This window comes from Lycium barbarum, chromosome 5 (assembly GCF_019175385.1).
Source record: "Lycium barbarum isolate Lr01 chromosome 5, ASM1917538v2, whole genome shotgun sequence".
NCBI classification, from domain to species: domain Eukaryota; kingdom Viridiplantae; phylum Streptophyta; class Magnoliopsida; order Solanales; family Solanaceae; genus Lycium; species Lycium barbarum.
This window is the reverse complement of record NC_083341.1, coordinates 123,380,559-123,405,742: the sequence shown is the minus strand read 5'-3', so window position 1 is coordinate 123,405,742 and position 25,184 is coordinate 123,380,559. Positions and strand designations below refer to the sequence as shown.

Below are 25,184 nucleotides of genomic sequence, written 5' to 3'. Positions count from 1 at the left end.
TTAGATTCTGTCGAAATTCGGGCAGCATCTCCCCTGTTTATATGCCTAGCCCGAAATCATTATATCAACAACAACAATACCAACATCATCAATACCATTATCCATACCAATATACTCCCTAAAACATCTCACACGATGTCTTCTAAATTTCTCAACTAACCAACTTGTGATACGACTATTTGAATACTTTATTTCCGTAAAGAAGCTGAAATTAATACCAACAACATCAATAAAACATCCTCAACATTCTACAAAATAAATATATGTATTTTTATCCAATATTCTCTTCAAACCACAATCCACAAATCAACAACATCAACACAACAAACTATAACCTTATTCTTGTAATTATTCCTTAATAAATGATAATAAAGAAAGAAATTCAATGGTTCATACCTTGTATTTACTAGAGTGACAATATCTTCAATATTCACTTGTTCCCAAGCCACTCCAACACCAAACGAAATTATGAGGGTTTACCCCTTTTATAAGGGCTGAGGCAGCGTCACTGTAGCTACAGTACTGTAGCAGTCCTGTTTCTGCGTTGACAGCTCAGTTGGTAACATCTATAATTCTCTACTCCGATGTCCTATCGACGAGCGGTTTGTTGCATTAGAAACTAGACTCGCCGAAATTCATTTTAGGATTTTGAAACACCTTAAAACTCCAAATATACATGGAGATATACCCCTCCAAAGTTGACTAAAAATCTGCCCAACATTTCTCAATTTTTTGTCGAACTTATTTTCTTCAACTTGCTTGGTCTCGAAATCTGCCGAAACTCTCCATACACGATGCTTATCATTTATTATACATGATAATAGCCATGTTCTTGTGTTTCAAAATAGTCTTTTCCGATTACGGCTTACGAGGTCGTAATTCGTCCTTTTACTTCATTGTTACATACTTCTCACGGCTTGTACCTTCCAAAGCGTCATGGGACGTCTCCGACACTCCATTACTACGGTGATGTACGTGTCATGCTCATGCTCTGAAGGTGCGGGGTATAACATTTTTTTAGCTATAGGGTAACTTCTCCCAATAATTATCCTTTCTAAAACGGGCCGGGTCAGTCCACATGGGCGACCCAGACCTAAATATCCAACATCTCCCACATGGTGGACTAGACACAAACCAATACCATGTCAATAACACACGGTATTCATACAGACAAATAGTTCGTGCGACCTGCAAGCATCAAGAGCTACACCTATTAAGGTTTTACAAGAGCTCCATGTAGGAATTCAATCACATGCGGAAAATTTCACTGCTAGCTAGCATGAGAATTTTATTACTCGCAATACTCCAGACTTCATCTGCTACACCAGTAGCTAGTTATCTGATCCCTCGTCCTCTATAGAGGTGAACTCGAGTTCATGTTTAACTTTATATCCACAATTACACTTTATACCCTTATGGTAAATGTAATGGCCGGCCTGTGAATACAAGTTAAATTACTAATTTCTTTAATTGTCTTCCCTTTCTACTCGAATCTATCTATTTCAGATGAACTACTTTCCTAGACATGCACCGCATTGCCGAATCACTCATGGCTATTAGTGACATGCTAAAGTAGCAACACTGATTGAAACTTCAAGAAACACTCAAAGGTCAAAGGGTATTCCAATGAAAAGTTAATGTAACTTTTCAGGGTCTAACACAATGAAAAAGCAGGGATCCATTCTTCCATTAACCCATCGGTCACTTAGCACATGTGGTATGAAACACGTGATACGGTGTTCTCACCTTCTAGCGGCACGTGTGTCTCATTCATTTACTTATTCAACACCGTACAGATCTTGATCTAGACACCTCCAGATCTCTAACCTGAGCTTCTCTCTTCAATGATCCTCAAATCCATCTTCTTAGAGAAACTCATAACTGGCTTACAAACAAGTCATAACATGGTGGTGGAACTCATCTCTTCACGTTACTCAACGTAAGAAGCAATTGCTCGTGTGAGAGAGCCAATTTCGCGACTTGTTCGACACACTTTATCACTAAAATTACATCATCACATGCATATAAGCTATGAACACAAATTCAAGAGTAGAATATTGATGAAAATATCATAACAACTAAGTCATTTTATAATATAGAAATATAATTATGTCCTATGCAGACCTAAAGCCATAACGTGTTTCTCAAACAAGTCTCTAGATATCGCCTTTGTAAAAGGATCAACTATCATTTCTCGCATAGGTATGTATTGTAAAGTTACGTCTCCACTTGCTACTGTGTCTCTTACAAAGTTATACTTGATGTCAATGTGTTTGGTTTTGCTGTGATACTTAGGATCCTTTGTGTATGCAATAGCCGCTTGACTATCACAATGTAAAATCATTGATCCTTGAGAATTCTTTGTTATGCCCAAATGCTCAAAGAATCTTTTTAACGAAACAACTTCTTGTACTGCAGATGCACAAGCGACAAACTCAGCTTCCATAGTTGAAAGAGCTGTGCAAGTTTGTTTCTTACTTTTCCATGAAATAGCACCACCATTAAGTAAGAAAGCATAACCGGATGTCGATTTTCTATCGTTCCGCTCACCACTCCAATCAGCATTTGTATATTCTCTCAAGTGTAAATCATTTCCACTATAACATAGTGAATAATCAACAGTTCCTTTCACGTATCCGAAGATCCTCTTGACAACTTTCCAATGATCCCTTCCAGGATTAGACTGATACCTACTAACCAGACCTTTTGGCATAACAAATGTCCGGACGAGTACACATCATAGCGTACATCAAGCTCCCGACCGCACTAGAATATGGAACTCGAGACATGTCTTTTTTTTCTTTTTTTTCAGACTCTAGACACATTTCAAGGCTTAAAGTCTTACCGCTTGATATAGAAGTATCCATGGGTTTGCAAATATTCATTCGAAAGCGTTCCAAAATTTTCTTTATATAAGTTTCTTGAGATAGACTCAAAGACTTCTTAGAATGATCTCTTTGGATCTTAACCCCCAATATATAATCCGCTTCACCCATGTCTTTCATGTCAAATGACTTTGAAAGCCATGACTTGATGGTTTTCACATACTCCAAATTATTTTTGGCTAATAAAATATCATCCACGTAAAGGGAAAGAATTACAAACATTCCATTGTATTACTTCACATAGATGCAATGGTCTTAATCGATCATGGTGAAATCATATGAAATTACCTCTTTGTGAAATCTCAAATACCACTGCCTTGAAGACTACTTCAGGCCATAAATAGATCTTTTTTAATTTGCAGACTTTCTTTTCTTGGCCTTTAACGATGAAACCTACAGGTTGTTCCATTTAGATTTCCTCGTATAGTTCTCCATTGAGAAAAGCTGTCTTGACGTCCATTTGGTGTAACTCTAGATCCAGACGTGCAACAATAGCCAAAAGTAACCGAATTGAGGTAAACTTCACAACTGGTGAAAAGGTTTCCTCATAATCTATTCCAGCTTGTTGGGTAAAACCTTTTACGACCAATCGTGCCTTGTATCCTTCTATTGACCCCTCCGCTTTACATTTAACCTTGAGAACCCATTTGTTCCTAATATCTCTACGCGCAGAAGGAAGGTCAACCAGATCCCAGACTTTGTTGGTTCTCATGGACTCCAATTCTTCTTTCATTACTTTCATCCATTCATCTTTTCCAGGACTTGCCAAAGCCTCAGTCACAGAATTAGGCTCATCCAATTCTGTGGGAGATACCAAGGAAACGTAATCTTCAATCTCGTGTGATCGTTTAGGTATACCTTTTCTAGTACTTTTACGCAATTAAAGTTCAGATTCCTCAATAGGATTATGGGATTCAAAACTCCCACTTGGATCAGGAACCGATCTTTGATCTATTAAACTATCAAACATGTCTGAAGACATTGTCTGGTCATCTGAATTCAATATTTCATAAAGAGGCTTTCCTTCCTTTATTTCGCCCTTTTTGGGAAATCATTCTCTAGAAATGTGACATCTTATGATTCAATTTCAGTTGTACTCCATCTTTTAATTCACCAATGAACACATACCCTTTGGAGTGTTCTGAGTATCTTATAAAGATACATTTCTTCCCTTTTGGAATTAGTTTTCCAAACTTACCAAAATGATTTTTACATATGCAACACAACCCCAAAGTCATAGATCAATCAGGTTCGGTTTCTGACCAGCCCATAGCTCATAGGGAGTGGAAGTAACTGATTTAGAAGGCACTTTATTTAGTATATAGGCCGCAGTCAATAACGCATCTCCCCAAAAAGAGATCGGTAAATTTTCCAGCGCCATCATTGACCTTGTTATGTCTAATAATGTGATATTCCTCTTTTCTGCTTCACCATTTTATTGAGGTGTGTGAGGAGTAGTTAACTGCCTGGTAATGCCTTTTTCATTACATAATTCTTCAAACTGTTTTGATAAATATTCACAGCCTCTATCGGTTCTTAAAGTCTTTATACTTTTATCTAATTGATTCTCAACTTCATTCATATATCTTCTACAACATTCAAGCGCTTCAGATTTGTGAGAAATCAAATAGACGTAACCGAAACGCGTGAAATCATCAATAAACGTAATGAAATACATAGCACCAGACCTTGCTCTCACATTCATTAGACCACAGATATTAGAATGAATTAATTGCAATGGGGAATCTGCTCTCTTAGCCTTCCCAAATGGTTTACGTGTAATCTTTCCGGCAAGACCATTTTCATAAGTTGGCATTTCAATTTTGGAGAAAGGACCTAAATGCCCTTCCTTTGCCAATATATTCATCTGGTCCTGCCCTATATGACCTAATCTTGCATGCAATGTAATAACATCAACATCACTGTTACTAGAATAACATGTCATTACACAACGGTCAACATAATAGTCATAAGTTGAAGGATTATAATCTAAACGATAAAACCATCATAACGAAGTCCAAAACCATAAAAAATATTGTCTTGAGTAATTCTAACACCATTGCGACTAAATTTAAATCAAAACCCAGATCTAGAAAAACAGACACAGATACTAGGTTACGTCAGATCTCTGGAGCATATAGGACGCCATGCAACATCAAAGTTCGGCCACCACGCAAGTGCCTATCCCCTTGACTTCAAGCTTTGCATTATTTCCTACATATATCCACCTTGATCCAGGTGAGACTCGACGAAAATCCACAAATGTTTCTCGATCACGACTCACATGGTCGGTGGCCTCTGAGTCTACAATCCACACGGGATAAGATTCAGTTAATAAAACAGTGCTAGAAACATATGTAGCACTTAGAGAAGCATTTTGAAATGCTACCTTTTTCGGCTCGAGACACTCTGCCCTAGAACATGGCAGTTGTAGCATTTCATCTTACTCTTGTCTTTCTTCTTGAAAAACTGTTTTCCCTTCTTAGGATTTGGCTTGTTCCTTTTCTTGGAGGGTCCTTCTCCGATCTCCTTACCCTTTCCGTCATTTTTCCAATTCTTCTTGCGCTTGAAGCCAGAAGACTTTATGCCACTTGATTCTACCACATAGGCATTGGATACAGTTTTGGCAGTACCAAGATGCTCGTCTTCAAGCTCGACATGATGGGCAACATCAGAAAAAGTTTTGGTGCTATCATTATGGGTTAAGTTAACCTTCAAGTGTTCCCAACTATTGGAAAGAGATTGGATCACTGCCTGAACCTGCTGATCATCAGAGAGAACATGACCAACACTTTTGAGTTGAGCAATCATGTTAGACATCACCCTAAGGTGTTGTTTGACATTGTGATCATGACGCTTCTTGTAAGTGTCAAATTTGATAGTCAGCTGTCTAAGGCGGGTCACAGTAGTACCCCCATATGTCTCTCGTAAGTGTGCCCACATAGCATGAGCAGTAGGGTATTCCCCATATTCGTGAATGAGATCATCAACAACAGAACTCATAATAATTCCATGTGCAGTAGAATCTTTCTTTTTCCACGCATTGTAAGTTTCTAGATCTCTTCTGTGTTGGGTAGTGTTACCCTCTTCTAGGTGAATCAAAACATGATTAATACCTTCCAGAGCATCTTGCTCTTCCGGTACATACCACATTTTACGACTCCAGATATCGTAATTCTCACCATTTAGTTTCTCACCCTTGTTTAAATCAGCAACGATGCTCTTAGATGCCATATCTGTTGAATGAGACAATTAAGCAAGTTTTTACTCATCAATATTTACCCTTAAAGTAAAAGCATGTGATATATACATTCAAGCAAATCAATTTTCATAAAGGTTTCACATCTAGTGTAAAATCGAAAGGTCACAAAAGTTTCCAATTATCATCTACGAACTAAATGTATAACCAAAATTAAAATCATTTCTTAATGTGTATCTGATTATATTCGAGACTAGAATCACACAGATTCTTTAAGTCTTATCCCTTTACAACATTATGTTAATGCATATCAATTAATAATAAATAAATATTCATATGCATATATCAACAGAAAAGATAAACAAAGATATGTTCATAAAAGGAATTTACACAATTACAAGTCAAATTCAGGTTCTGCCATTGGTTCTTACAGTACTCGTGCAATTTTGTTAGATTTGGAATTACAACATATAAATTACAACTTGTAGTAGAATATCTCCAATGGTGCGTTTCTTTTGCTAAAAACTTATTCATGGGATTGTTTAATTAATTCATACTAGTCTCTAATAGATGCTGGTTGCATGTATTTAGTATAGAGTTTTAGCAAATTAATCATGGTTAATTAATTAATTCATATTTTTACTTCATTAAATCAATTAACCAAGATATATTAAACTGATTCGATATATGCATCTGATACTTGTAAGTGTACGTTTTAAGTGCATTAGCTAAGCTCCACAAAAAGGAGGGGCAAATAACCGAATAGCACATTTGACTGATCATAATCATATCACAATTCACAAACAAGAAGTAAAGAAAACTGATGATCACTAGAATAATTACTTGAATTACAAGAAAAAATTTAAATACTACTCCCTCAGTCCCAAAAAGATTGTCCTCTTTTGACTTGACACAAAGGTTAAGAAATAAAGGAAGACTTTTGAAATGTGTGGTACAAAACAAGTCTTAGATATTTGTGTGGCTGTAAATCATCTCATAAAGTTAAATTGTTTCTAAATATAGAAAGGGAAAATCTTTTTGGGACAGACTAAAAAGGAAAGGAGGACAATTTTTTTGGGACAGAAGGAATATAAGTTAAAATTAGGCGTGTCAAAATTAACTCCCCAAACTCACATAGGTTTGGGCGGTGCGCCCATTTTGACCCGTCCAATTCAGTTCATTTTAAAATCAGACTGATATGTCGTCCAAATTGACTCATGACAAACTTTATCAAAATGTTTTTCAAAAGATATTTTTTAAAAATTTGATATGTTATATATACAGATAATTAAATATTATACAGTCAAACCGCTTTATAATGACAGTGTTTGTCCGGAAATTTCATCATTGTTGTAGGGAGGTGTTATGTATGCATACTGACATTTGATATTTAGATCCCATTTAGCTGTTATAAATAAAAGTACGCAAACAATTATTTTTTTTGTAGTTCGAAGATTAAATTACTTGTAAAATTTTAAAATCTCAACTGATTTTCATATCTCATTAATTAAAAGTTAAAAAGACTAATAAATTATTAATAAATCCATAACTAATTGTACCATACCGATGAAGAATTAAAATCTAAGGAACATATGCATTTTAAGTTAATTGAGAATTTAAATATTTCAAGTTTGACATAAGAGTTCTACAATTGTATGTTTTTCATAAATTTCAATCTCTTAGTGATAATATAATGTTTAAGTTGACAAAGAATTTTTTTAAAACTTTCAGCAAAAGGGAATTAAATAGTTTTCCCTTGAATGTTGTTTAAGAGCTTAATAGTTGACTCTTTTATCTCGCCCCAAGTAGCAGTAGGCTGATACTCTTCGTAATATATTTCTTACAAAATCTTAGAGTATTACACAATATTTGAGTATGCTGTTATAGAGAGGTAATTTTACAAAGAATGTATCGTTATAGGTAGAATGTTGCTATAAAGAAGTAGAATATAACATGAAAAATCGGTTCCGGAGAAAATCAGGCAGTTATAATGAAATAATGTTAGAACGAATAGCAATTATAGAGAGGTTTGATTGTAATAGGCACTTAAACAAATTATTTAAAAAATGAACAAAGAAATTGAAACTTGGTATTACACACTACCTTAATAAATTTAGGAAACACACGTTTTGGAACTCTTTTTTCCTATAGGAATGGAATTTAGGAAACACACGTTTTAGAAGTTTTAGAACTCCTTTTCCGATAGGAAGAGGAAAGCTTAATCCTGCCTATATATATATTACATTCTTCTTCTACTTGTTCTCGCAAAGTTTATAGTTACACACTTCATTATTAGCCAAAAATTCGGTTTTTACTTATAGTAATCTATACTTTGTTCATGTAAGATGACTTGTTGCAACAAGAAAAAGGAAATGTGGGAAAATGAATTGCTCGAAGAAATCGAAAAAGGGAAGAAGTCTTTGCACTCACATGGCCCGAGAGAAAAAGAAATTTTGTTGCTGATTGGTGAGGAAGAATTTGATGAAGAACAAATGAAAAAGAAAAAACAGATGTGGAAAAAGCAATTGGGTGAAGAGATGAAAGAAGCCAAGGTGAAGTTATATTCACAATAAATGAAGAAGAAACGAGAGATATGGAAAAAGGAATTGCTTGAAGAGATTGGAAAAGCCAAGTTAAACTTACCGTGCCAAAGGGATGTTGCGACGATTGCTATAGAAAACCCAAAAAGGACTAGATTTTGACGATAAGTTGAAAGATTTTTTTTTTTTAATTGTTGATTGGTGTTCTATGTGATCGAAAAGTGTAAGAATGTTTTTTGTCGTGTAAAAGAACTATTTAGGGCTTGATCCTCATTTAAAGGTTTAATTAGTAGGGGTACATAGACAACTTAATTGTAATCAAATGATGATTAAGTACTCAGACCCTTTCGTAGAACAACAAACTAAAACAACTTTAATGATACCTTTAATTCGTTGACGAAAGATTCAAATGCTTGTATTGCACTGTTTACTACCATAGCAAAATTACTCACGTTAAATATTTCTCCTAATTGGAATTCCTCTGCTATGTTCTCAGAAACCGTTCCTTTTTATTTTCACTTTCGGTGATCCTTTTTTCCCACTATTTTAGCTATATGATAGAGATAAGGTTCTTTAGATGGTCTTTCCTATTGTATAATTCTTTAGTCTTAAGAGTTGGAGTTAGAAATGCATCCGGATGTCTTTTTCTTTGTTATTCTAATTTTGGCTTTCGTATCATGGATCTTGGATCGCGCTTTATGGCATTTTCACTGTCAAAAGAATCCCAAGATTTCTTGTGTGCCTATTATGGAAAGCGTTTGGACTGTGATTCTTTTTCTTTCCTTCTGTTTTTCTTTTGTGACTTGTTAGAAACGATAGACTGCGTAGGAAAGGGATCGGGTGGGGGGAGTGTCTACCTCCTCTCCCAAACCCGATGAACGGCAAATCGTGCTAGATCTACCGATTATCAAGTTAGCATTTTTTGTTTCTTGCATCGAATATGAAGAATAGTATTTTAGAAAAATCAACAATTTAATGTGTTTTGCTATTTCACGTTTAACAAGTTAATGACAAATAATGTAAGCTCATTCTATGGAGTAAATACTTCTTATTGGTGCAATTTTTTCGTGATGTAGTATCCAAAAAATATTATTTAATTTATCTCTTTAAACCACGACGGTTAAGTATAGCATTCTCATTCTTTACTGAAACTATTTTTTTATGATAGTTTATTGAGGTGTTGGGGAAAATCGCCCACATACAAGGTGTCAAAATAATATTGAGTCTTACGGGAAAGAAAAAGTGACAAAGTGATTTGCTACAAAAAGCATCAAATTTTCAATATCGACTGAGTATCACAATTGCTCCGTAATTCATAGAATCCACAAATGGAATTGCTCAAAAAGGACTAATTGTGTCACGGTGCAACCAGCTAGAAACACTACTAAAAAAACAGGGATTTTCGACCAAAAATTTCGACCACACGAGGTCGAAAAGGCCTTTATTTCGACCAATTTTTCGACCACACGCGTAGGTCGGTAACAGGTAGGTCGAAATTTTTTTTCGACCACACGTGGTCGCAATCACATTCTACCGAAATTAAGGGAAAATAATTTTCGACCACATGTGGTCGAAAAATTAATTTTATATTAAATTATATATTTAACTTTTTCGACCACATGTGGTCGAAAACACTATTTATATTTAAATATAAAAAAATTATTTTCACAATTTCGACCACATGTGGTCGAAATTGTAAATTGGGCCCAGATTTTCGACCACATGTGGTCGAAATTTTGCAACCATATTGCTAAATTTCGACCACACGTGGTCGAAATTGTATTTTTCTGGGTACAATTTCGACCACATGTGGTCGAAATTGTGAAATATCAGAGCTAATTTTCGACCACCTGTGGTCGAAAATCTGGAATATTTTTTCCAGCATTTGCCTGTTTTTGACATCCCACCTGCCAATTTTCAAATAACCAAATTCATCAACCAAAACAGTCATCCAATTCATCAACAGTGCAACACAACAACCATAAGCAATGTTCAAACACTTGAACACTTAAACATTGTCCATTCAAAATTTCAAACACTTAAACATCATAAACTATGTTCAAACACTTAAACATCTTAAAATTAAAAGTAGTTGTAGTTCAAATTAAAACTACATTCAAACCCTTAAACATAATATACATATCCATTTAAATATAGCAGAATTAGAATCCAAAAGCACATTAATCAAAAAGGTCCATGTTCGGTGTCCAAGAGCTTCAGAAACTCTGAGAATACTCTTCTCTTCCCCATTTTTCTTGCTTGCATCCGCCCAAACATCAACAGTCTCTAGCAGTAACACATACTTCCTCAATTGTTTGCCTGAGTTGCTTCCACTCATCCAGATATAACAGGCATGAAGACTTGGAGCCCTGACCGTCCTTGATGACACTTGCAACCCTTGATTGATTTTGAAGAAATTGCGTGAACCTACCACTGAATTAAAGGCGACATACACACTGATGTCATACACGAGTGCCCAAAACACCTGTAAATTAAGAAAACATTATCATGATTCACTTAATTGAGAATGAAATCCACAAATGGGATAATGACAGAAACTTATACTAGATTGTATAATTGGTAGTCATTAGTGCAACAATATTCTGATTCTCCCCGATCAATGTTGAGCTAAGTTTTCATAGTAACTCCTCGGATACATTATCAATATTGATATAGCAAATATGCTTAAAATATCCACCAAGGAGTGAATATTAGTTTTTCTAAAGCACATTTAGTTTAACAAGTTGTTAACAGATAACGATCATCTCAAGGAAGTTTAGCTCCAAATCATGCAATTTTCTTTTTATTTTCTAATTCATTTGTACATATATTATAAACTGTATTCCCGGAAAGCTGTAAATAGTACATCTTCAAGAAATTGATATAAGAAAATGGCCCTTCCAATAAATAGTGATATAGAAAGTTCAGCTACATATTAGGAAAATCTTTGAACAGACATCATATGCCATTTTTCACGAAGCACATTTAGCTACCTTGTATAGCCTAACTGGAAAACCAGAAACAACCTATTTAATGCCATCAAAATATATGCAGCTACAATTGAAACACCAGAAGTGTGCCAATTTCAACCAGCTTAAGATTTTCATTCAAAAACAATAAGGAAAATGAAGAAAACAAGTTTCAGTAAGCTTCTGATATTATCTGATTCAACCAGAGGAAGAGGAAATCTTAAAATTGCAAATCAGGAGGTTTTGGCTCTTACAAACGACAGACTTAATTTGACTACATGCATTAAGCTAATGAAATCTTCGGAGCATTTTGAATAAGCAAGGAGATATACTTTTGTATAAAGGCAACTGCTGCAAGCTAGAATTTTGATCTCTCCCTTTCTTCCTTATTTATTAAATTTCCTTAGCAACTCATCATACTTTTCTGAGTGTGCATACCATGTTTTATTCATGTCGACAGTTCTCATAAGGAACATTGAACAAGAACAGGGAAAAACAGAAGGAATAATAAGAATTTACAACCAGTAAGCTCATAGAGCTATAGCATCAACACTCTACTTTTTCTCATGTTCCACAAACTACAAATGGATCTTGAAGAAATACTCCAGCACTCAATATTTTGGTGATTTAAAAAAAAAATACAATATACATATACATATGTATATCCTTGTACCTTTTTTTTAGAAGGATATATCCTTGTACATATTAATAGTACTGGGTTACAAGTTGGCAACGCCAAGACAATCTCAATCACATGGAAGATTCGTTTCACCAACATAGAAAGACAGACATAGAAAATGACAAAGAAAAAAATTGAAAATCACAGTGGTCCCTTTGTGCAGCTGGAATAAAGCATTTATCCAAAAGAGTGTGTAAATTTACTACTGTACTAATTTCTTTGTTATCCAAACAAAAGGAAAGGAAGTTGGTCACAATTCCTAATAGGGTTTCCCATTTTAATTTTTTTATTTCAAATAATCCAAAAATACTTAAATCCCTTGTCCCCATTTTTTCTTCAAACACTACAATAAAAAATAAAAAAATAAAAACATGAGATTGTTATGCATTGGTAGTGTTCATGACATTGGAAAAAAATAAACGTACCTGAAAATAATGGGTTGCGCCGCCGACGGTGAACTGGCGGTGGTCGGAAGGCAGTGGGTTGAGGGTCTGGGCTGGTGGGGTGGTGGGCTGGTGGTGTGGGTAGAGAGGAGAGGGAGAAAGGTGGTGTGTGTTGGTAGAGAGAGGAGAGGGAGAGAGGAAAGAGAGAGAAAGAAAAATTTTGAATTGAAAAGTAAAGACCAGATGTGGAATAAATGTGGCCCAATTTTCGACCACATGTGGTCGAAAATTGTTTTTTTTTTTTTTAAATTAAACGTTTCTCATTTATTATTTATATAAAATTTAATTTCGACCACACGTGGTCGAAATTATATTTTCATTTTAAAAAATTGACCCCGTGTGGTCGAAATCCTACTGAAAATTTTAAAAAAAAATTCTTGATTTTTCGACCGCGCGTGGTCGATTTGTTTTCGACCAAAAATGTGGTCGAAATTTTTTGGTCGAAAACGCCCTTTTTTTTAGTAGTGAAACACTAGCAAATCAAGCCGTTGATTGTTTCGTGATTCATTGTGGATGAAATTCGACTCTCAAAGGATTGATCCTTGGCTTGCCAATGGTGCCGATGCCTTAATGGTCCTATCAATTGACGGATGCTAAAATTATAGATGAGATATGGACAATTGGTTTGAGGCCTAAATTTAGCCTGCTAGATGAAGTAGAAGAAACTCTTGATTGCTTTTTAATCATATACTTTGAGTAGTTCTATTGTTCTACCAAAACATATATACTATATAGTATGTACTATATAACAGGTCAAGTTAAAGAACACAATCTAAAACAAACATCTTGTAGCGGATATCATTGGTACCCTTCTGTTGTCTACACCCTTGACGCAATTTGAATTTTTTGTCACGTGAAATTCTACCATCCAAATATAATGATGGCACCATTGGTCCAATCAACCTTGTTGGGCAAAACTCTGAAACTCCTCTTGCTATCTGAGAATTACACATGCCATATTCAAAAAGAGAAATAAGTTTGAATAGCATTATTGAGTAGAAAATTTTCTTTCCTACTTTGTATATAGTCAAAGGTATTGAAGGCGAAGCCTTGGCGGCAACCATAAGTTGTTGGCAAGTGATCAGGAGGTCACAATTTTAAACTGTGAAAACTACCTCTTGTTTACTTCAGACAAGGAAGCTACTTTGGATTTCAGATCACTGGTCTAATTTTGAAAATGGCCAACTTTTTAGATACAAGGCCACAAAAGTGACTATTTGCGCAAATTAGCCGTGGCACTAAATTATTTATAGGGCCTGTTCGGATATAAAAAAAAATCTGCTTTTCTTGGGAAAAAATTCAAATAATTACTTATTTAGTTATACATTTAATCAATTTTTCTCTCCAACTTGAAATATTTTCTTTCAAGTGAACCATTTTTTCAAGGTAAAAAGTTCTCTCACAAAATGTCAATACTTTTTCAAGTTAAATGTATGTCCAAACACAACTTCAACTTTCAAATATTTTCAAATAATTCTTTTTATTTTTTTGAAATATCACCCTATTCATGTTCAAACGCCTACTTATTATTGTAAAGTACACGAAAGTGCAGTACAAAATTTTACTATCTAAATATTGTTACAAAGGATAATAATCTTGGATATTCTAGTTAGTTTTGTTCTCTGTTGATCAAGTTATTGAATTTTTGCGTCTCAAGGATAATACCATGTTAAGCTTAACTCAAGGATGCGTTCAGGGAGAGCTGATTTTATTCTGTACCATAGAAATGGAAATCTAGAGTTATATTACTACTTGTTACTCCTATGTCACGTAATGGCTGAAGACCTCCTAAAAAAAGATGTGTGTAGCATTATTGAATATTGAAGAAAACAAGAGAAATAAAAGAGATCAATGATCTAATCAAATAATAGATATCTACTTGGATTTGATTTTTTCAAATACATCATAATTATATACTTTTTCATTTAGCGCAACCCAATTTTTATTTTTTACCTTTTTTAAAGATAATATATCTTCTCAAATTCAATTATATTTCCGTGATTAGCGAGACAACTAGTGATATTGAGGAGTCCGGAGCCTAAAGGGTATAAAAATACACGATTTTTACCAAAAGGGAATGTCCAAAAATTATTATACCAAAAGGGGTATATCGTGGGTTGATCCACGATATACCCCCAAAAAAAAAATTCACCTTGACAGACGATTCAACGAAAAAAAAAAATTACATGTATAACGTGGACTGATCCACGTTATACAATATAAATTGTATAACGTGGATCAGTCCACGTTATACAATTATAACTTGTATAACGTGGACTGATCCATGTTATACAACTTATATTGTATAACGTGGATCAGTCCACGTTATACATGTATTCTTTTTTCCGTTTTCCAAATACTCACTCGGTAAGACGCTGCCTAGATTTAAATCATATTCGGTTATGTTTTTAATAAAAAACAATTATTGATTTTTTTAATTTTTAAAGCATGATTAACTCAAATAAATATTTTAACACATGCAAATAATTAAATGTGTTATATATGCGAACAGAAATAAAAAATTAAATATAATTTAAATAAACGTCACACATTAACTGAGTAGTAAATGTTAAATTACATACTAACTATTAAACTGCACAAGACATGTTATATATTCTTGGAAGAGTACATAAGGAAACAACAATTGTACAAGTTAAGAAAAAACATAAAAACCAACAAGCAACAACAACTACTGATTTCTATCGGGGCAACAATTCTTGTTATGACCTATTTGCTTGCACGTACTACACTTTCTAGCCATGTGAGCAGGAGCTATATCCATTTCATTCCTCCTTCTAGTTGTACTCCGCACTCCTGAAGTTCGCTCGTATTTAGTGTTTGCAATTAAACTGAAGGGAGAAGGTGGCCAATATGCCTCATCACCCAACGGTGAAAAATTTCCACTGTACGTTTGCTTATGAAACCTGCAACTGTAGTACTTGCTACCATAGGTCTTTGGTTGAATTCCGCGAATATCACAAAATTTAATTGCATGTGAACATGGCATATGGTAGTTTCTCCACTTTCCACACAAACACTTTTTCCCTTCGGCAGAGACTTTATGTATATTTCCGCCCTTACCTTCGTGTGCAAATGTCAGAATCTCAAAGACCCCTTCAGTTGCATTGTATTGCTGCATGTCAGTATGCTTTAGGGACCTCTCCCAGTATTCATCAAACTTCTTTTCAACAGCGCGCGGCCAAAACCTTTTATCCGCAATCAACAAATCAGCAAGGGTGCTTCTCTCAACAAACCGATCAACAAGATTTTTAAACGTATAACGGACCATGGCAGTAACGGGCAATCCACGAGCTTTCTTCAATAAACCGTTGTAAGACTCGGAGACATTCGTTGTCATAGCCCCCCACCTATGACCGTTGTCCTTATGCAATGTCCATTTTTCCTCCGGAATAGCTTTTAACCACAAATACGCTGGAGATGACATTGTTTTGATTTGTTCCATCCTCATTTTATACTTCTTCTTCTGGTGCTCTGTAGCCGCCAACCACATTAGCTTCTCAAGGTCACTGCTGAGGAACTTTTTATTGAAGTTGCTTTTCAAATGCCGAACACAAAACCTATGGTGTGTGGATGGTGGTTGTAACCAATCATGTGTTTGGACACATTGCAAGATGCCCTGATGACGATAAGAAATAAGTCCAATTCCTTATCTCTCACGAACAATATGTCTCCACAACAACACAAGGAACCACGTCCAGGACTCAAAGCTCTCACGTGCAACAATAGCATATGCAAGTGGAAAAATGTTATTGTTCGCATCAATTCCAACAGCAATTAGTATTTTCATTTCATACTTACCGTACAGATGAGTACCGTCTATTGAGATGACAGGCCTGCAACTTTTGAATCCATCGATGCTTGGTTTATAAGCCCAGAACAGAAACTTGAAGATGTGTTCACCTTGCATTGTAGTTGATTGGTGCTCCCACTCAACAACGGTCCCCGGATTGAAATATTTTAAGGCAGCCATGTATCGGGGCAATGTCTTGAAAGAGGTTTCAAAATCACCAAATACCATTTCAATAGCTTTCTTACGCCCTTTTTGTGCTTTTCTATAACTAGGAGTAAACAAATGCAATCCTTTTATTTTTTTTCTGAACTGACTTAATACTGATGTATGGATCGACCATAATATATGGTATCAACATAGTAGCAATTAGGTGACTGTTCAAATTGGAATGATCCATTCTGTAATCATCCGTCAGACAACTGTGGTGGAGATCCGCTTTGCCTGCCTTCCACATACCACTTGAAATTTCTCTAAAACGAATCATCCACTCACACCCCAACATATGACGCTTTCAAATAACCCTCCAAAATTTACCTTTGGACTGATCACAAATGAACTCGTTCTTTTCTTTGAGACAATATTGTCTCACTGCGCCTTTCATTTCCTGCTTGTTCTGAAATAACATACCTAATTGCATAGTACAAGGAAAATTATCAACCCCTTAAAAATGGTCCAACAAATAAAAAGAATATTCATTGTCACCATACTAACCTAATATGATAAATTCAGGTTTTCTACAATCCCAAAGTGCAGATCGAATTGGACTGTCATCTCTCATGAAGGCAAAATCATCTGGGCCTTCTTCTGTGTTGTCCAAATATGGAGTCGCATTAGAATGGTAGCTAACGTTACCATCACTCGGAGTAGTAATGTCTTCATAAGAATGACCATCACCATCAGATGAGTGATCATCGTCTGTTTCTGTGTGATCTAATGGGATATCACTATCTGACTTATCGGAGTGATCATTAGCTACGTCGTTATTGCTCACAATTTGTGTGAGCTGAGTCAATACGGGGTTTTCTTCAAAATCGTTACACCTACATAAATAAATAAAATTAAAATGAGAAAAGATTATATTAACCCCAAGGACAAATTAAAAAATAAAAAATAATCAAAATAACATGCCGATTACAAAATGAAAAATAAAAATAAAGTTATATTATAAAAATAGTACATGAGAACTAAATTACATGTTGTATTCTTTTTATTTTCCATGGATGAACAATGAAAGAGGTTAGTTAGAATTTGCAGTATAATAATTTACATAGTTATCCTGAAAGTTATATTATAAAAATAGTACATGAGAACTAAATAACATGTTGTATTCTTGTGATGGTTAAACGCACAAAGACATTGAATAGAACATAAATGAGAAAGTTTTCATAAAACATCGTTATATTTACCTTTCTGTAAATGACTCTACTTGAGTAGGGTGATATCGAACTATACTACCGCCACCTAATTCAGTTGTATCTGGAACACTACTCGGTCCAGGAATATCACAGCTCTGCATAGTCCAACCAAAGTTATGTGACTAGCTACCAACTCCTACCATTGTTTCTTGTTGAAGTGTACCTCTTTGAAGCCCAATATTCATAGCGGGAAGATACTTTTACAGCAGCATGCGTGACTTGATGACTGCAACGATTCTCTGGCGTAAAAAAAATTTCGCTTATCAATTATTGCGCGAATCAATTACCAATCAACAAAATTTTATTGTTGCAAAACGTTGGCCAGCCAACGTTTTACGACAATTTATATTTTGGAGGAAAAACGTTGGCAGCCAACGTTGCAACAAAATATGAATTGTTGCAAAACGTTGGCTGGCCAACGTTTTGCAATTCATATTGTTGCAAAACGTTGGCTAATTCATATTGTTGCAATTCGTTGCAAAATGTTGGCTGTTTTACAACAAAATTAAATGTTGGCATATGCAGTATCTTCTCTGTAGATATTTTACTCCTCATATCATTTAATCAAATTCACACTTCAATGCTTTTGTAGCAACACTTATATCTGGACCAATGACAGCAACCAATACTACAATGCAAGATGTTTCCTCAGCATGAATAAGGCCAGCCAACGTTTTACAACAAAATTTTATTGTTGCAAAACGTTGGCCAGCCAACGTTTTCCAATTCAATTTTGTTGTAAACTTTACACACATTAAATATGCAGAAACGAGGTGAACCAGAATTGAATAAAAATAGACAGACATTGGCAAATAAAAACTATAACTTGTCCATCTTTTTCCGAATTCAATAAAGTTTACATACTAATACTTCAACATGAAGTTACCCACTATACAATAAAAATTTAATTTTTACAGTGTCTCCCCCCCCCCCCCCCCCCCCCCCGTGCCACACCGAGTTTGCCGACGCTCTCGTTTTGATCTACGTTGGTGAACCTCCTCTTGTATCACACCTGCATCCTGTAAATGCCATAAAAAATAGAAGTTATTTTTGTATGATAAATTTTCGTAGCAATTACTTTGATTGTCTACGTAAAATCGGGCAGCATCTCCCCTGTAACAAGGAGTTCCTCCAATACCATATACCAACACAAACAACCAAAGCAACCAAGACAAAACACCACATAACAACCACAAGTCTCCAAAAACTTTGAATTAAAAGCTAACCTGTGGCTCTAAAGTCTGTACATGCGGCACAGGAATGTGTGAGGATCCAACATCAAATGTCATGGGAGACTATGCAAAATAAATAATATAGACACATAAGGTAGCCATTACTTTAAACAAGATACAAACTATTTGAGTGGTTAGAATACTCACGTCGGTAAAACTCAGTCTCCTCCCAATTGAAGAGCTCTGTCCAGTGAATGCAGGTAAAGGCCCCTCAGTCATCCCATAAGAGCTGCTTGTCTGACCACCAAACTGTTGGGCCATAACTGCGAGGCTAATAGGCCCAGACGATGCGAATGCCTGAAAAGGCCCCTCACTTCTGATTACCGCTGGTGATTGAACCTCGGGAGTAGACGTCGATGAGGTGGACATAAAATCTATTATTGGGTGATATGCATCATCATCTGCAGGCATCGTTGAGTTGGGCATATCTTGATCAAAACGAACCTCTTCCTCATCAACCAACTGGTGATCCACGGGAGCTTGACCCCGTCTGTTACCTGATTGGCGTCCTCTACCACGCGCCGCAGGTCTTGGTACATTAGGACGTTGATGACGAGGCACTTGCACAGTAGGCGGCTCAACATACTCTGCCGGTGGTGTATAATATGGAGCGAAACTCAACATCATCCCAGAGAGGCAGCAGCCATGGACTCTGTATTAATGTGGCTAAACATCTCTGCAATTTCCTTCACTTTATCAGACTTGGTTGGATCTTGGATAGTCTGCTGAGCCAACCTGTACGATTCTTGATGTCCTAAAGCCTAAAAAAAAAAATTGCAAGATTTGATAGTGGTCTAAGACACATATAAAGACATCAAACATCTAATGGAATGTAATGTACGTACCAGTGCCTCATGCCTGCCTGCCATGTGTTGGTATCCTCTATCCACTTTATGCGCAGGATTTCCTATGAAAGTGCGCGAGTGACGTCGATACCAACAAAAATACTCTGATAGTGACTCTGGGTCTTGAGTTTCATACTCGGCCAGAATTAACCTTTCTCGACGATTTCCCCACAAAAAGTCTGTTTCTGTAAAATATTGTTGATCCTCCAATTTTATAGCATACCGCTTGTCACGTTTGTAATGAAAAGGATCAATCTCAGCACATGGACCCGGAATATGTTGCTTCCTACCAAACTGTCTGAGAACGCGGTCTACCATGTGCCACTCTCGATAGATCCCACAAATAAGGGGAACCTTCGCCATCCAAATATCTCGGCCACGCCGACACCACTCAGGGAGTCTATTGATGATGGCCTCTGAATAAGGCTGCCACACAAACTACGATAGAAAGAACATAAAATTACATGATAATAAAATAAATAAATTACACATAAGCATAACTATTATATCAAAACGCCATTAACAACCATAATTATGATAAAATACCTGGCCATCTATTAGGTTGTCCAATACATCCCTACATATGGGTAAAACATCACGTGCCTCATTTTCGCCGGATTTACGATGAGTCCACCTTCGTGCAAGAGCCGTGTGTGGCGGAAGAGCCCTGCATGGTGGCTGCATCGGTATAATGCGCTCCCAAGCCCAAACCTATATTAAAATATTAAAATAAATACATAAAAACCTTATAACTATCAAATAGGACAACCAAATAAAATTATATAATTTTAAAGGTCACGTACCTGCAATAAGGAAATGAATCCACACACATCCTTGGCTTTCCTCAACGAAGCGCGGCATAAACAAGTATACAAATATGACAATGCAGCTGCTCCCCAAGTGTGAGTGTTACATCCCGTATTTTTGAACGTCGGATTAATTGTAAGTTGAGGTGGGGCCCACACGTCAAGATTTTTTTTGGGACATGTGACAAATTATATGAATCACATATGTGAAGTTAAACACAACTCAAGAAGGACCCTTGGGCCAAATCAAAGTGGAAGTCCTCCAAACGAATATTTTTAAGAAAACGTTTTCGGGTGACCTAACTTTGGGGGGGCAAAAACGGTATTATAAGTTTGGAATTTGGAAAAATACCAAGAAATAGAAGTTGTAGATAATTGAATTATCTTTCCAACCATAGGTCGTGGGTTCCCAGGTGACGTCGGGACAAGGAGATATGGACGTTTTAATGCAGAAAGGTTAGTGGGCTAGGCCCAATCCGAGCCCAACCGGGTTAGGCCCATTACCCAAGTTTTTATAAGTGAAAATTTCGGCCTTCCTCCTCATTTTAAGACCTGTAACAACCAGAAAATTCTGGAAAGAGAGAGAGAGGAGCTTTGGAGAGAAGAAAAACTAATTTTGACCAAAATCCGAGCCCCGAATCCCGAAGCCCATGAAGGGAAAAGTGTTGTACGCTGCGTTGTCTTCAATTTGAGCTAAAAATCAACCAAGGAGGAGGGTGATAACGTGGTGGCTGAATTCTTAAGGTATGAATAAGGTTCCTTTTCATTGCTAACAAGTTTATTTAATGTTTTAACGGATTAGAACAGGAAAATAGCGATATAAATTCGTCCGTTGGCATTGTGAATTATGGAATGAGATTTGAAGAGAATTTTGGATGAAAATAAATGTAGTTCACTTGTATAATGTGGAGGAAAAATGGTTTAAGATGGCATGAAAAATTGTTGGAAAATGATTATAGGAACTTATGTGATTTTAATGTAATTTTATGTAAATATGGAAATGAAGTTTTAAATGTGAATGGCTATGTTGGTTGGTGGATTTGGAGGGATGTAAGTCCATATTAGCATGAAAGGTTGGTTGTTAAGTTGTTATGGGAAGTTTTGTGATTTTATGGTAGATTTATGTAATTATGAAAATGGAATTGTTAAGGTGTAAATTATGATTATGGTTGATGAAATTGGAAGATGGAAATATGTTATGAATATGTAGGTTGAAGATTTGAAGTTTTGGGTGAATTATGTTTTGGTGGAAAGTTTGTATATTTTGTATATCTTGTGAATATTTCGTAGAAATGATATGAAATATTTCCAAATTATATTGTGATGATCTAGATGATGAATGTGAAACCATTGAGGTTAGTTTGGAAATTGAAGTTGAAATGAAGGTTATGACATTATGTTGGGAAGATAGCTAGTTAAGTTATATTGTGTTTACAGTGATTGTTGTTGTTGTTTATGTTGTTGTTGGGTTGTTGTTGATTGTTTTGGCCGAGTTAAATTCTCGGGGATGCTATATGTATAGGGGAGATGCTGCCCAAATTTCTGTAGGCAATTATGAATAAAGATTGAATACTTAAAGATTGGAAATTGAGAATTTGTAAATGTGACCAATTGCAGATTTTGGGCGAAACGGGAATTGAATTTGGAAAGGAGTAAAGAGCATACAAGGTATGTAAAGCTATCCCGATTATTCTTTTGGCATGTCCTAGGTGTACTAGGATCGGATTCGAGCCTCGGAAAGTATTCTGCTCATCGGAATCCGCATTTGAAAATACCCCTTTTTCATTCAATGGAATTGAACCCTATAAGTATGCTTTATTGAAAGAATTGTGCAAACTTCCGCAAATTGTTTAGAAAATTATGGAATGTCCCCAGAATCTCCGTAGGTGACTTTATAAGCTTAAAATACGTAATTTGAGCCCACCGCTTCGTTTGTCCCGAGGTGGGCCCACTATTTCCGATTTTACCCTTTTAGTGGTTATGACTTGTCTTCGAGCGTTTTTTTTTTAAAGAAATGTTTTTAACTACGCTTGTAATTACTAAATAAAACTTGTTTTAAATATTCCATTAAGTCTTGTAAAACTGTTTCGGAACTTGGAAACGAACTTAGAAAGATTATGCTTCTGTAATCCATTATGACATCCGAAATACACTCACTATGATTCTGTCCGATTTCATTATTTCGATTTGTCATCCGATAGGTCTTATTGAGTCTCTGGAAATATATGACATTCGTTTGAATTATTTTGATAAGCCCCATAATGTATTTTGAAACATGAAAATGATTACAAAAAGCTTATTTTGACATATGCTATTGGGATATCCGAAATGCATACACTATGATTACTGCTCCGCTTCTGTCATATGGTTTGTCATCTGAATTATGCTACTGAGTCTCCGTAAATGTGCTATATTTTATTTTGCATTAGTTTCTCACTACTCCATTCGTGGATGCCCCAATGTTTCCCACACTGAGCCCGGGCCAGGATATGTTGTCAAGCGTATTCCTCTGCATTGTTCGCCGTGCCTCGATGTGAGGGGGCAGGTATACATGTACATGGGTTGTGGAGTATGCTGTGCCATGTACACACTCTGATATGATATGATATGATCTGATATGGCCATCTGATATGATATGTTATGTTACGGGGTTATCCCCTATTCTGCTCCTTATGTGTGGTGGCACCAGCGTCGGGGGGTGGCCACGTTCTGTTTGCCGAGTCCCTTGGAAGGGGTCGGATATGATATGGTATATGTTTCTGTACACACTCCTCATGTTTCGAAAATATGCATTTGATACTTCGGATGTTACACTCACTTCTCTGTAAGCTCTGTTTCGGTTATGATCTTGTTCCATAATGGGACCAGGTACGACATATGTTTCCAGCGAATATTATTTATGCTATATGATCAGCATTTTGCTAATCTGGATATTCAGTTCATTTTCTGTATCTTCTGCTTCGATTATGACTTTGTTTACTACGTTCCGTGCTTTACATACTCAGTACATATTTCGTACTGACCCCCTTCCTTCGGGGGCTGCGTTTTCATGCCGCGCAGGTACAAACGACAGGTTTGCTGATCCGCCCGCTTAGGACTTTATTCTGCTATTTTGGAGCGCTCCTTTATCCGGAGCCCATATTTTGGTACAGTCTTCTGCTATCGTATATATGTACATTATTCAGGGGTACGACGGGGCCCTGTCCCGTCTTATGATTCTGTTATGTTCTGTAGAGGTCTGTAGACATACTTGTGTGGGTTCTGTATATGTTTTGGATGATATGATCTGTGACAGCCTTATCGGCTTCCATGTACTATGTCGGTTCATTTATGATAATTACTAACGCCAATTGATTTTTTTTCATTTAAAAATATTCTGCTGATATGCTAGTTTGGGTTATTGGGTACGTTTGGGTGTCCAGCACGGACACTAGTCGCGGCCTACGGAGTTGGGTCGTGACAGTGAGGACCCACAGCTGGGCCTTGGCCATACTGTGAACCCTTGTGCCAGCCCCTTACAACTGGACACCATGACTTGTCATGACATACTCAGGTATTGTAGCAGTGAAATCACAACAGTTCGCTACGCCCTGCAGAGCTTCGAACCCGTGACCTCAGGCCTTTTGTCCTCCCGAAGGAGACGACTCTCACCAATTGAGCTGCAGCTTGTAATATCAATATCTCCGATATCCGCTTTGAATCCACGCTAGAATCCACCACCCAACAATACTAGAATTATGATTCTGCGCTACCCGAGCCTTGATTACTCAAAATCACTCCAATTCCTCACTTATTTTGTGACATAAATGCCCCTAATGTTTGCTGAGCTTACCAACTGATTTTTAGATGAAATTGAAGGGGTTTTGGTCCTTTTATAAGGTTCAAATTCGGGTCCAGGGGGTACTGTAGCATTTTATTGACGAGCCTATCTTGTAACGTCCATAATTTTCTACTCTGATGTCGTATCGACGAGTGGTTTATTGCGTTGGAAACTTGACTCGACAAACTTTATTGTAGGATTTTGAAACACCTTAAAACCTCTAATATACTAGGAGATATACCCCTCCAAAGTTGACTAAAAATCTGCCCAAAATCCTGCCAACTTTTTCCAAATTTTCGTCAAACTTAGTTTCTTCGATTTTCTTGATTATGAAATCTTCCGACACTCTCCATACATGATATTTATCACTAATCATACTTGATAATGGTCATGTCCTTTGGTTCCAAGGTTGTCCTTTCCGGTTATAAGATCATAATTCATCATTTACTTAAACAATATACTTAATAATGCTTCGCTCCTCACACTCCAAAGTTGTTTTACCTAGCCTAGCTCGACATACTTACATTAAAATTTAATTAG

At 36.2% G+C, this 25,184-nt stretch overlaps 2 protein-coding genes and 1 long non-coding RNA gene across 7 annotated transcripts; 1 reads left to right on the top strand and 2 right to left on the bottom strand.

The window, feature by feature from the left end:
- Positions 1-10,606: 10,606 nt before the first annotated feature.
- LOC132641356 (uncharacterized) lies at positions 10,607-13,394 on the bottom strand. 5 transcript variants are annotated; one of them, XR_009582824.1, is made up of 2 exons: positions 12,698-13,394; positions 10,607-11,109 (listed from the first exon to the last, which is right to left on the bottom strand). XR_009582824.1 is itself a non-coding variant. In XM_060358317.1 (2 exons), the coding sequence occupies exons 1-2, from the start codon at positions 12,369-12,371 to the stop codon at positions 10,741-10,743; spliced, it is 474 nt and encodes a 157-aa protein (XP_060214300.1). In that variant the 5' UTR covers positions 12,372-12,671; the 3' UTR covers positions 10,607-10,740. The 5 variants fall into 5 exon arrangements, 2 of the variants coding, with proteins under 2 accessions (XP_060214300.1, XP_060214301.1); XR_009582825.1 differs by lacking the exon at positions 12,698-13,394 and adding an exon at positions 11,926-12,257; XR_009582826.1 differs by lacking the exon at positions 12,698-13,394 and adding an exon at positions 12,032-12,257.
- A 6,402-nt stretch (positions 13,395-19,796) lies between these two features.
- On the bottom strand, positions 19,797-20,702 carry LOC132639728 (serine/threonine-protein phosphatase 7 long form homolog). Its single transcript, XM_060356156.1, has 3 exons — positions 20,565-20,702; positions 20,019-20,456; positions 19,797-19,934 (listed from the first exon to the last, which is right to left on the bottom strand). The coding sequence occupies exons 1-3, from the start codon at positions 20,700-20,702 to the stop codon at positions 19,797-19,799; spliced, it is 714 nt and encodes a 237-aa protein (XP_060212139.1).
- A 461-nt stretch (positions 20,703-21,163) lies between these two features.
- On the top strand, positions 21,164-24,174 carry LOC132641355 (uncharacterized). The gene is made up of 2 exons (XR_009582823.1): positions 21,164-21,568; positions 22,442-24,174. It is a non-coding gene; the product is annotated as an uncharacterized LOC132641355 (long non-coding RNA).
- Positions 24,175-25,184: the final 1,010 nt, after the last annotated feature.

Coding starts and splice junctions, on each gene's coding strand:
- LOC132639728 (XM_060356156.1), bottom strand. CDS start 20,702: ATGCAGCCACCATGCAGGGCTCTTCCGCCACACACGGCTCTTGCACGA. Junction 20,457..20,564: donor ACAACCTAATAGATGGCCAG/GTATTTTATCAT, acceptor TTTCTATCGTAG/TTTGTGTGGCAGCCTTATTC. Junction 19,935..20,018: donor CAGGCAGGCATGAGGCACTG/GTACGTACATTA, acceptor TTTTTTTTTTAG/GCTTTAGGACATCAAGAATC.
- LOC132641356 (XM_060358317.1), bottom strand. CDS start 12,371: ATGTTGGTGAAACGAATCTTCCATGTGATTGAGATTGTCTTGGCGTTG. Junction 11,110..12,266: donor TATATCCTTCTAAAAAAAAG/GTACAAGGATAT, acceptor CTTAATTTACAG/GTGTTTTGGGCACTCGTGTA.